At 35.1% G+C, this 13,283-nt stretch overlaps 1 protein-coding gene across 1 annotated transcript in view; it reads left to right on the forward strand.

The window, feature by feature from the left end:
- The window catches only part of Non1 (nucleolar GTP-binding protein 1), a 55,802-nt gene that overhangs the window by 26,890 nt on the left and 15,629 nt on the right, over positions 1-13,283 (forward strand). The window contains exon 5 of the mRNA XM_067276524.1: positions 10,844-10,997. Coding sequence (XP_067132625.1) covers positions 10,844-10,997 — 154 coding nt within the window. The remainder of the gene's footprint in view (positions 1-10,843; positions 10,998-13,283) is intronic.

Below are 13,283 nucleotides of genomic sequence, written 5' to 3' on the forward strand. Positions count from 1 at the left end.
TTAAAGCAAATTCTTGTGTTAAAGTGAATTTGCTGTTGCCCTGGCAAAACGCCACTGTCACAATGTTAATTTTCACACAGTAAAGTGAACAGATGTTGTAATAGAATCCATTAAACTGAACAGGAAATTAACTTCATAACCCTCAAGAAATAACCCTATTTCCAATTATGGCTACTTTTTGTAGTTTTTGATGTGAACAATAAATATAAACATCTATACTAAAACCTGATGCATTGCAATGACACACCAACAACTGCCGTAAATCGTCATAAATCATCGTGGAAATAATAATTATAATTTACAAATCAAATATACTGGAAGAGGAGATTGGACCAGAGGTCCAAGAAGCGTAACTGGCAACACATCCGCATGATAAGCAGGAATTGTGGGTTTGAATTCTGCTTTGGGCCAATTCATTTCTTCCAGTTTAATCTAAATTATTTAAAGTTCAAGATGACTTACAAAAAATATAATTTCTTGGAGTCTATTCTTTTTTTCAGTCTTTTCACAATACCACACAGAAGTAGCAGTCTATTGGCTTGAAGATATAATAAAATCTTCATTAAAACAATAATAATAGATTACTAAAAAGTTTTGTAAGTCATCTTGAACTTCAGTTGAAGGTAATCCTGGGTTATGTTATCATTATGCAAATAATGTATGAATTTATTTAAATTATTTAGTTAAAAATTATAATTATTAATTTTAATATGAGATGGCACTTAACACCTCCCTTTAGTGTCAAATTCATTTGTAATTTATAATTATTATTTTCAAATTATTGCCCAATGATTTACGGCAGTTATTGGTGTGTGTGAACAATAAAAATTAGCACTGCAATAAATTCGAAACTTAATAGCCTTGTTAGAATCGAAAATCAGCTATACACGCTAGACTACGATACCTTGGTGGAGGCTAACAGCAGAGCTATGTTTTTCCAAGAGAAGCTTGCAGAGAAGCTGAAATCTCGCTACGGGAGGAAACTACGCTGGATTCTCAGATCCCAGAGGCCTACAGATGAAAAAAGAATGCAAGCCCCGATAATATGTTATGATGGAATCAACCCTCCGGAATGTATTAAAACAATACTTAGGAAAGGCCCTATGTTTGTGCCGAGACCCTACAAACTAACACCGGAAGCTGTCATGCCTGGAGTTGAAGACCTCATTCGAAACCTGAGCGAGACCCGAAAAGAATACTTCAGATGGAAGGCACACTTCTGGATGAGGCGCTATAACCTAAAAAAGCATGGTAAGGAGGCTGAATACCTGAACGCTTTGAAGAAAAGCAGGAAATGGCTACGGGAAAATAACATAGTCTTTTTAAGAGCTGACAAGAATAGGGCTCTAGTTTTGATGAAGAGAAACTCCTACGCCGCCATTCTGCAGAAATATATAAGAGACACGGAATGTGAGGAAATAGGGAAAGACTTCGTCGATAAGACCCAATTGAGGATCCGCAGGTTTACACGTACTGGCTTGGCAAGGAAATTACAGCTAGACAACGCGACCGTGGCCTCACCGATGGTTCCGAGACTCTTTGCCTATGCCAAAACACATAAACAGAGGATGGAGCTTAGACCGATCTTAGATAAAGCCAACGCACCCGCCAGAATGATAGAATGTAAGATCCATTTGCTCCTGTCGAAGCATCTCGAAGGCTATCAGTGTACAGTCTCCGACTCAACGCAGATGATTGAGGCTATATGCAATTGCCACCCGTCACTGAGTGCCTGGATTACTATTCTGAAATGTTCTATTTTGAGCAGAATAGTTTTTTTTTCTTGTAAACAATGACAGATTTGACCTCTGATATTTAAAGATTTTAGCATCTGGTTTAGCAGACCATTCTAGTGTACTCAGAAAATAGGAGTTAAAGTTTAGGGATGCCCACCCCTTTAAATGGATGTGGTCCCATGCAAACATATGCTGATTTGCATATCAGGGAGTTCATATAGTAATGCCAGGTTTGGCTACTTTGTGCCAAACTTGTTTTTCTTTTCCACTCTTTTGGGACCAAAAATATTTTCTTCTTTTTAAAATAATCTTCAAGAGAAAAAGAATTACAAATTTCTTTTAACTATGTTTTGTAGCTCATCATAGACTGTGTAACTTAACCAAACAATAAACTCAAAACACCTTATAGATAAGCAGCCATGTTTATTAGGTACTAACTAACGTTTTCGGTCGTATTTAACGACCTTCTTCAGGAAAGAACATCAAAAAATCGAACAGAAAGACACTTTGCAGTAACAGACAAGCGTTTGGAACGTTTTTTAAATGCAATCTAAATAGAATTGCGTGCGCCATCTCTACATCCAGGAGTATTAAATAACACAAGAACATGAGAATAAAGTAAAAGTAGATAATAAGCAGTGAGATAATAATATGCTCCGTGGAGACATTAAAAATAAAATAAAATAAAACACAAACATAAAAATACGGTGCTGGCCGAGTGGCTCATATACCAGAGGGAAAAAAGGATAGGAGCTGTGCAGAGATTATAACGGACGAGTTCAGTCCTTGAGTAAGCTTCTGTTTATTTGCCTTTCTGACGTTTACGTGCCTCCTGAGCGCCAGGCCGCAGATACTTTACTAGCCTCTCGGAAGTTTATGGATTGTCCTTTCTGGCTAGCTTTGCAGATGTGCCATGCCCCTCTGTATAATGGAGGACCATCTGCTCGCGTTCTTACTGTTTAAGTGTTCGAGCTTGGGCCTTTTTCTGTATTGAAATAGGATGGCCATCAGCACACTTCAGGAATTTTTGGAGTTCTCGGAAAAAATCATCGAGGAATATAAGAAATACTCTCGCAATAATTCAAAAGGGAGATTAGGCACTGGAGAACACATTAGATTTATAGTAGAAAAATTTAAAATTTTGACTAAGAGCGCTGAAGAGGTCATTAAGAAAAACTCTATCTCTGGAGTATTGCTTGAGAAATTCGAATTGCTAGCAACTAAGGAGGAAGTTAAACTATTAATAGATGAACAGGGTAACAAAAATATAGATGCTATACAGGAAGTTAAACAGAATATTCTTAATCTGGAGAAGGCTTCCTCAGTTAGGATGGAAGGGACTACAGGGACCGCTCCTTCATATAGTCATATATTGCAAAGAGGAATTAAAAACACACAGCCAGAAAATAAACCCTTAACACCAACATATACTGTGCTCGTCTATAACGAAAAAGAGAATAGTACATCCGAAGAGACCAGAGCGCTGCTTACAAAACAATTTGACGTAAAGAAATGTCAGATGCCTATCAAACGGGTGAGAAAAATCAACAATGGTGGAATTGCCATTGATACTACTAATAGGGAGGATGCTGAATTTTTACAGGAGAAAGCAAACAAATTGGAGGGACTGACTGCGCGGAATGCGAGAAGGCGTTTACCGCTTATGAAAATAGCATCTGTCCCCAAGTCAATCAATAAAGAGGAATTGCTGGAGTATATTAAGGATCAGAATACATACTTTTTAACTAAGTTTACGATGGAGGAACTTCGAGAGAAAGTTGCCGTTCGGTTTTCAGTAAAACAGAGAGATAATGATTACTTATCATGGGTGATAGAGGTGGCACCAGAGATTAGAACTGAAATCAAAAAAGAGGGACTACTATATATACAGTGGAAGACATGTTATGTATATGACTTCATACCAGTTCGACAATGTTACAAATGTTTAAGCTTCGGACATCTGGCGATTAACTGTTCTGCAAAAAATAAAGTCTGTAGCCATTGTGGAGATAATCATTTATTTCAAGAATGCACTAAGAAAAGTGAAAAACCGAAATGTTCCAACTGTATAAGAGAAGGCTTTGTTGAGCACGAGCACAACACCCTGGACAAAGAGTGTCCTTTGTATTTAAAGGCCAAGGCATTGTATGTCAAAACCGCGGACTACTTGCCGTAGTGTTCCTTGTCCAGTTCAACTTTTCTTTTAAGTTCGCGCGTTAATGTTAGTCTCGTGAGTTCGTGATGATGTTACAATGGTATTAGTGCCGCTGGCACGGATTGGGTTTGTCGGTGCAACCTTGCTGCATCTTGTTTCGCCCTCTCGCGTTTGTTTGTATTGTCGCGTTCGCACTACAACAGGTAGTTTCTCTGTAGTGCTACAGCAAGATGGCTGCATTACTTGTTTGTTTCCGTGTTTGTTTTTGTTGTTGTTTTTTTGTTTCTCTCGATTCATTTGTGTTCTTTGTAACCCGGGATTTCTCTGTAATGGTTATCATCCTGTAGTGCTTAAGCGGAGCAGGACATTGTACTTAGTGTTATTGTACATAGTGTTATTGTACAATAAAGATAATGAATGAATGAATGAATGTATAATGGAGGTGCTTTATGTTACGAACTGTTTGTATTAATTTTGCTTGGGCCCATTCCGCTTGGACTTCCTGGGGGTCTGCTAGGATGTAAGTCACCAACGTTGTACAAGGCTGTTCATTTCTTATGTTTCTCTGATGTTACGCTAGCCTTTCCTTGAGTGATCTTCTGGTGGCTCCAATGTAAAATAATTTATTCTGCCTCCGTGCGTCCGTAATCGGGATTTTGTTAACTCCCGGGAGGGAGTAGGTGTCCGGGGCGTCTTTATCCGCTCTTAACAGCTGGTATATAGTGGGATTCCGTTTGTATATTATTCTTTTGTTTGTAGCGGTTCCTATACGTCTATATATGTTGCTCAGTGCCGCTCTGTAGTCCACTAGCGTAAACTCCTCTTTATTTAGGAAGTTTCGTCTCTTATTGCGTGTTGTGGTCTGGCTAGTGAAGGCTTTATGACTGATCCCGTGTATTGTATTATGTTTTTATACATCCACAAGAGCCGAATTATCGGGCTAGAGTTGGCTATAATAAATAAATAATTAATAAGACAATTTGGCACTAGAGCCTGGCGTTAGGCGCCATCTCTTACTAAACTTAATAATTAAATTAAATAAATAATTTTAATAATTTGGAACTGGAGGAAAAGAAATCGGCCCGAAGCGGGACTCGAACCCGCAACTTCTGCTATCCGTGCAGACACGTTACCAGTTACGCTACCCGGACCTTCAGTCCGATCGCCTCCTCCAGTATAAATAAGCTAACATGACGACCATCGACGGTCAAGTTGCGGGTTCGAGTCCCGCTTCGGGCCGATTTCTTTTCCTCCAGTTCCAAATTATTAAAATTATTTATTTAATTTAATTATTAAGTTTAGTAAGAGATGGCGCCTAACGCCAAGGCTCTAGTGCCAAATTGTCTTATTAATTATTTATTTATTATAGCCAACTCTAGCCCGATAATTCGGCTCTTGTGGATGTATAGCTTTCTAACGGGTTAGTTGTTATTTATTTGTATTATGTTTTTACTGAATCAGTAAGATTTGAAAACTTCTACAAGAATTTTATTTTTGTAAATTTTCTATTTTATTCCTAGGAGTCTCTACTAATCAATTGATTATCAAAAATTATGGAAAGAATTGCTGAAAATGTACTGCAAAATTTATTCTGTTGTAAAATGTAAATTTCTATTATAATTATGAATTTATGTATTCAATATGATTATATGTTTTTAACTTTCTAAAACATTTTTTAAAAAGTCTTATTTTTTAACATTTTTAAAAAAGCAAGTGAAAATGAAACTGTTTTTGGTTTAGATAAACATAAAATTTGTAAGTACATTTTCTGGAATACACGTGAATTATTGAAGGAAGCCTACTTTCCCTTTGCATGACGTATATGCTGGGCAGTCTACTATGTAGCACATACATAGCAAAATTGAGACAATATCCTAACTTTCAGTAATTTTATTTTTATTAATATCAACAGAAAAGAAGCAATAAGTAAAATTTATCACTTATAATATAGGTGTTTGATTAATATATTTCTTTTTATAAAACATAAAACCTTCGAACACAATTTTCCAATTGACTAGACATGATTTAAATGCAATTACTAATAAAAATAAAAAATACTAAGAAAAATTAAGATAAAAATTAAAAAAGCAATCAAAAATTTTATGCTGATTAATTCCCAGATATTTATAAATACAAATTTAAAAAATAAATTATTTCTAACTTGTAAGCAGAATTTAAAATATGCTACTCATAAGAATCCATCCCTATTAACTCCACATCTGCGCTCGTCAGGAATTTGGAGAATTTGGGTCACAAAGGGGAAGGAATAGCTTGGTCTGGGGATGGAGAATAGAAAGGTTTTCACCTTTTACCCTGGATGTGTGAAACAGATGTAAAATTCATCTGCTCTTGTGATTACCTTTCCTTTTAGTTCAATTATTGTATTTGTAACTTTTGGTGATATTACAAATTGGCACAGTTGACAGGAATTCAGTACTCAGCTGTATTTATATAGTCTTGAATTAGAATCATACTTTTCAAATTCTTGGTTCAGAAGATCAAAGACTCTTACATTATCTCCTGATATCAACTGGAAGGGGAAGACGAATGGACAGAAGTTGATCAAGCTTTTCAAGGAATCTAAAATCATCTCGCATTTTTGTCTTCATCGGTTTTTCAGACTGCTGTTCGGATGTTGATGAATTATCAGACACTATCTATTTCAGTGTCAGAGACAGAAGGTGAACTCTATCTTAATAAAATACTTTAATATGATTGGCCGCCTCGGTCCACTTCAGACAGTTTGTGTGACCTGAAGTCGGATGTGTTGGCACAAATGGTTCAGTTGCAAAAGCTATACGTGAACCAACAAGTTGAGATGTTGAAGATCATGAACTCTTTTCAGCAAACCATCGAAAAATTTCACTAAACTCATTATGTGGTACAATCAACATAGAAAAATACGATGGAAAATCAGAAGTGCATATTTGGATAATTTTATATGAATGTGTGTGAATTGCACAATCAGTTTACAGACAAACAAAAGATCCATAACCTTTGGAATTATTTGGAAGGAATCACCATGAAATGGTACAATTCCAGAGTATTAAATAGGGTCGGTGATAATTGGGAGGAATGGAAAAACTCCTTTCTTATTGCATTTGGACAGAATTGGATCCAACTCCACATATTAGCAGATATGTGGGAATATTGTGGTGGTTCACTATTTGAATATTATTTTGAAAAACAAAAGCTTTATAACCATGGTAATGTGTGGGCTACTGGCAGATATCCAAGCTATTTTTCTACAGCAAAATTTAAATGACAAAGATGACTTGTGTGTCGGTTGAGAAAATTGGTTCCAACCAAAAATTCTGCACCAAAAAAAAATCAAAAGAAGGGATTATAATATTCTTGGTAACTGAAGTTTCACCACCATTGATGAAATTGATAATGGTGCCCCTTTCAGTAGTAACTATTTGGATGAGAATCTGGGAAACAAGGAAGATGCAAAAAACAAGTAAGGGAGGATTTAAAGATCTCTCTGACACAATTGGACCATTGTTTAGTCACAGATCTTAATGATCCCTGAATTTTCTCAATGGAAGTGAATAACATGCATTGCTTGGTATTTCCAGATCCACGATCAACATAATTAGTCCTAGACTTGTAGATAAACGCAAACTAAAATGCCATCAGATACATAATCTTAAAATCATTTAATGGAGCACTTACTGTGTTTACAGAAGGGGTTTTGGTCTCTGTAAAGTTTAGCAATTTAACCCAACACAAAGAAGCAATTATTGTTAAGGAATATGATCTTTTGCTAGGGATTCACACATTGGAAAATCTTAATATCTGCTGGAATTTTACTAAGCAGGAAGTATTGGGGATTGGTTTGTCAGCTTTATACCCATAATCAGTTCATAATTTGTAAAGAAAAGTTACTTTCCATAGATGAGATTACTTCTCAAGAAATATCGCTGAGAGAAGCAGCTGCAGCTAATTTGAAAAGTGGAGGGCAAGGCTATACACGCTGTCATTGCAAAAAGAAGTGTTTCACGAATAAATGCAGTTGTAAAAGCAAGAAACTCTTGTGCAGTTCAAAGTGCCATAACAGTTTAACTTGTTGCAATAAATAAGATTGTGTAACATTAATCGCATAATTTATGTGTAAATTTATTATTGTATTATTTTCTTTAATGATTTAGAATGTACTGTTTGTTTTAGGTTCAACAGTTTATTTACATGTGCTGTTACTTAAGCTTTCTCCTATTTTGACATTAAAAAGTTGCATTTTTGTCTTAATGTAATAAAAATATTTTTATTCAACATTCACCATCAGTGCATGCTGAACGTTGATATTTGCCTGTGTAAGTGAGAAATAATGATATTTAGCAAATATTTCGTACGTACACAAAACGACTGTGTGAATGCTGATATTCACCAGATATCGGTCATTCACAGTAATATATACATGTAATGTACAGTATGCATTTAATTTGTTCATCAATCTCCTTTCAAACTTTCAACAACCCCTAAGGCAGTGTTCCTCAAACTTTTTGTGTTTGAGGTACACCAAAGGAAAAACCAATGTTTATTTAATATTTATTTATTATAAAAATCAGTACAATGTTTAATGAGAAATGTGAGCCTGCTTAACTGAGCACAGGCGATCAAAATTTGGAACAATCGTTGATAAGGCTGCTCTCATCTCTTGGTCGATCGTCCTCAGGCGTTCTCTTTTTCTTGATTTAATCGTAGTGAGAGTTGAAAACCCCAATTCGCATAAGTAGGTCGTGGCAAATGATAAGAGAATTGCAATAGCACGCTTTGAAAGCAGTGGATACTCATTTTTTATATGCAGCCAAAAATGTGCTAGCTCTGTTTCAGAAAATTTTAGTTTTAATGTCTGATCAGTTTTTAGCTCCATGAATTCTTCCTGCTCGTTTATCGGTAGGTGTCCAATGGAAATGCTATCTGAAAATGGATTTTGTACCCAGTCCATAAGTTGCAGGTCACACTTAGGAAAAAGAGTTCATTTTTTCTCCTAATAGCTCCAAGTGTTTCACTATCAAAGCCTGCACTTTTTTTCTGAATTGGCAGCCACGACATTTGGGAACATTTCATTACTACCATCGGTAGCGTGGCTGATCCATAACCAACTTAGCGCGAAAGCTTTCACTCTTGTCCGATGACGTTAAAATATTAGAATTCCTACCAGTTTTTTGTTGAGCTCATTTAAATTGGGGAATATATCTGCCAGATATGCAAGTTTTGCTACCCATTCTTCTCTTTTAAACAGAAAAGTAAAATCTGAACCCTAGGCTTCTAAAAACGTCTGGGTCTCATTTTTTAGCTCGTAAATTCGAGAAAGCACTTTTCCACGAGAAAGCCATCGTACTTCTGTATGAAACAGAAGTGACTGATGATCTGCTCCCATTTCCTGACACACTGCATTAAACAGACGAGAGTTCAGCGGTCACGACTTGATGTAATTGACAATTTTGACGACTTCTTGTAAGACAACAATTCATCAGGCAGAGACTTCGCCATCAGTGCTTCCCTGTGTAAAAAGCAATGTACATTTTTAATATTAGGGTTTTTTCAGAAGCCCTAGTTATAAATTTCCTAATTTTTCCCGTCATAGCTGCTGTTCCGTCAGTGCAAATGCTTATGCAGTTGTGCCATTCCAAATTATTCTCACTGAAGTACTGGTCTGTTACTTTGAATATTTCTTCTGCAGTGGTATAACCAGATAGTGGCAGACAAAATAAAAAGTCCTCTTTTATTTCATATTCGTCAGTGTACCTCACATTTGATACGAGATGCGCGTGACCACTGATATCATTAGCCTCATCAACTTGTAACGCAAAAACTCCTTTAATCCTTAATTTTTCAATTAACGTTGATTGAATGTCGCTAGAAATATCATTAATTTGACATGAGATCTTATCTGCTGACGCAGGTATTTTTTTGATTTCCTTAGCGACTTCTTGGCTAATCATAATCTTGACAACTTCTTTGCAGACAGGAAAAATTAAAGTTTCAGCGAGAGAATGAGGCTTTTTGGATTTAACAAGCATATTAGTGATCACGTAGCTTGCATTCTGCGCTTTGTCTGATGTTTTGAAAGACGAACTCATGAGAGTTACCTGTTTCTTAGACTGGTCTTTCAAATGTTGAAAAAAGGCTTTGTCTTTTTGAGCTTTCTACTAAACACCCACCGATGGGTGTTTAGTAGTTAAATGTCGTAAAAGTTTACTGGGCACCATCGAATTATTACCCAAAATTTTGGGATTGGGCATGATTCGTCTCCGCAGTATATAAAGCCATAACGTACATAGCTCTCATCATATTTTCGATTAACAAGCTTAGGTTTTTTCTTCGTTGACTCTGCTTCTGGGGAATCATTAGTTTCACTTGACAAACTTGCGGTAGGTTTAAGGAATTTATATACACATACATGTATAGGGTCTGTTTATTTGTAATAAAAAAAAGTCAATTACGTTCGCGACAACACATTCACAAACTAGCGGCTAGTTATTGGCGAAAAGCGATTTGTTTCAGTTTACAAAAGCGCGTGAACGATGACTAAGCGGGGCGCAGCGTTACAATATCACATTGACACGCGCATGCGTGCGGCGCGCGGGTGGGCTGTCCCGCTTCTCGTGCAACGAAGCGCTTCGCTCGCATAACTCTCAGCTATGTGTAGGTGCATTATCTTCACAAAACTTGACATTTTTCCACAGCACACCAACTATTGACCACGATACACCAGTGTGCTGCGGCACACACTTTGCGGAACACTGCCCTAAGGGATCAGTACTGACCCTGTGGGAAGCCCTGATTTAGTAAATCAAGTTATGAACACAATGGCTTTTTATGTCAGACTTCATATATGTAATTTTTCTGTTTTGTGTATTATATTTAAATTTTCATGGTTGTAATTTATTTCATTCACATATTTATATTGCAATAATAATAATTAAAATATCTTTTTTTTTATCAGAATGGCAACAATAATGAGTAGACAGAAAGAAAATCTTCTGTATTTAGAACAAGTTAGACAACATATATCAAGACTTCCATCAATTGATCCAAATACAAGGACTATATTAATATGTGGTTTCCCAAATGTTGGAAAATCAAGTTTTATTAATAAGGTAACTTCAAATAAAAATTTTTTATAGTTGTATTTCAAGGAGATTAAAACTATAATTTTTAGTAAGAACTAAAAATAAGCTACCATAATACTCCGAGTTACATAACATGCAACTTACATAAATTTGCAGTTATGTAAAGTTTAAATCTCAAAAATTGGAAAAAAAATCTGAGTAGAGTAATATAGAATTATTCTATTTCAAACATTCATTCATTCTCTCTCATCCTTTCTTTCCTTTGCACTGTACCAATTTATTACTTTATTGCTCTGCTAATCCTTTACTTTTCAGTCTAATTTTAAGCACATACATAGATACACTTTCTTGTAAACAAGATTCTTCTACAGTACTTAGTAAAGGTCAAGCAGCAAAACCAAGCACATCTTCATTGCTTGTTTTTCTATGAGTATTGTTTCACGTCATTAGTGTGATAGAGTAGCCTTGAGTGGTTTGTTTAATACATAACCTGTTTACCATCACTACATTTACATAGTGTTTGATGTTCATTTACAGTATTGAACTGTTAAAATGCAATCAAAACAACAAACCAAATTTGTTGGTAATAAACCAAAAAACAAAGGTCTGTAATTACTTTAGAAGAAAAGTAAAAAAATAATTTGTATGTATGAAGACTGGAAGATGTTAACAACAATAGCAGGGGAAATGAATAATAAATTAAATATTTCAGATTATTTTTGTTTATGTATGTACTTTGTATTTCTATTGTTCTTTTATACAATAAAATAATAAATAATATAGGTACAGTACACATATAATAATAAATACAGTATTGAGTTATTAATTATGTAGTTACACTTAAGCAATTTACAAATTCGAGTTACATAAAGGTCTTTGGTCAACACTACTTAAATAACTCGGAGTGTTACTGTATAACTAAATTTTAAAAAGCATATAAGTTAATTGTGTACGTTTTTTGTTCCAAAGAAATTTTTTTTAAATATTGTCTTTCTCTAACATCATCCACTCCAGTTTTGCATTAGCCACAAGTACTGGTAATATCAGGTTTTCAAAATCAACACTTTAGCTTTAAAAATCTGTTTATCAATACCAATTTAATTCAAGGTAACGTAAACACCATTGTTATAAGAAAGGATTTATTTTATAGATTTTGTTATTTTTAGTACATATTATTATGTAACCTACAAAGTCAGCAGCGGACTAAGTGACAACATAGGGCCCTGGAATACAAAAAGGCCCCGAGGTCTTGAAAATGCTACTGAAAAAAGGGATTGCAAAAATGCAGAAGATAGATAGTCCAGAAAGACGTTTCGATATAGACATCGATGTAATAAATGATATAGCTTTATGGCCAACAATATTAGCAGATGCTATTAGTGACCATATTCTTAAAAACAAACCAAAAAATATTGGGAATATAGAGAATTTAAATCATTGTATAAAGACAGAGATGAAGTGTGTTACAGACTTTCTTATGATCATTTTTACAGAAAGAAACCAAATAAAATTATGGAAAAGAGAAATTGGCTGATATTTTCAGAATCAAGCAAAAGTGTTTACTACTACTCTTGCAAACTCTTTTTAACATCAAAGTCTAAATGAATAACTGGTTTGCAAAATTGGAGAGTAATTTCTGTTATTTTATCGGACCACAAAGTTTCAAAAGAACACATATCAGTCATATGTACTATGTATAAAATATCAAACAAAATTCAATAGAATTGATACTCAACTATTACAGAAAAAGAAAAAAGAAGAATGTTACAGGAGAGATGTGTTGAAAAAAATTGTATCAACAATAAAATTATTAAGTCGCTTAGGATTAGTATTTAGGGGTCATGATGAAGGCAGAGATTCCAACAGGAAAGGAAATTATGTGACCTGCTTTGAATACCTAAGCAAATACGATGAGTTGTTGAAGTTACATCTACAAAAATATGCCAACCAAGGATGAAGAAATGTAAACTATTTATCTCACAATATTTGTGACTAATTTGTAGGTCTTATTGGTAATCAAGTAAGAGCAGAAATAATTGAAGAAATCAAATCTACATGTTATTATGGTCTAACTTTTCACCTCTCCTCTTGGGGCCCCCACTTGACTTGATCCACTGCTGTACAAAGTTATTCATTTAGTTAGTAAGACTACCTAAGTGGCAGTGTCCAGTGACCACTAATGGGAAGAATCTTTGTATGTGCTTCCAGCTGGTGAGCAACCACTGTCTGGAATGTACATGTGTTGTTTACAAAATGGCAGCAAGACAACTTTATTGAATGTTTGCTATGGATCAGTTTTCTATATTGTGTTAC

This window comes from Centruroides vittatus, unplaced genomic scaffold (genome assembly GCF_030686945.1).
Source record: "Centruroides vittatus isolate TY-2023 unplaced genomic scaffold, ASM3068694v2 contig_7, whole genome shotgun sequence".
In the NCBI taxonomy this organism is placed as follows: Eukaryota; Metazoa; Arthropoda; class Arachnida; order Scorpiones; family Buthidae; genus Centruroides; species Centruroides vittatus.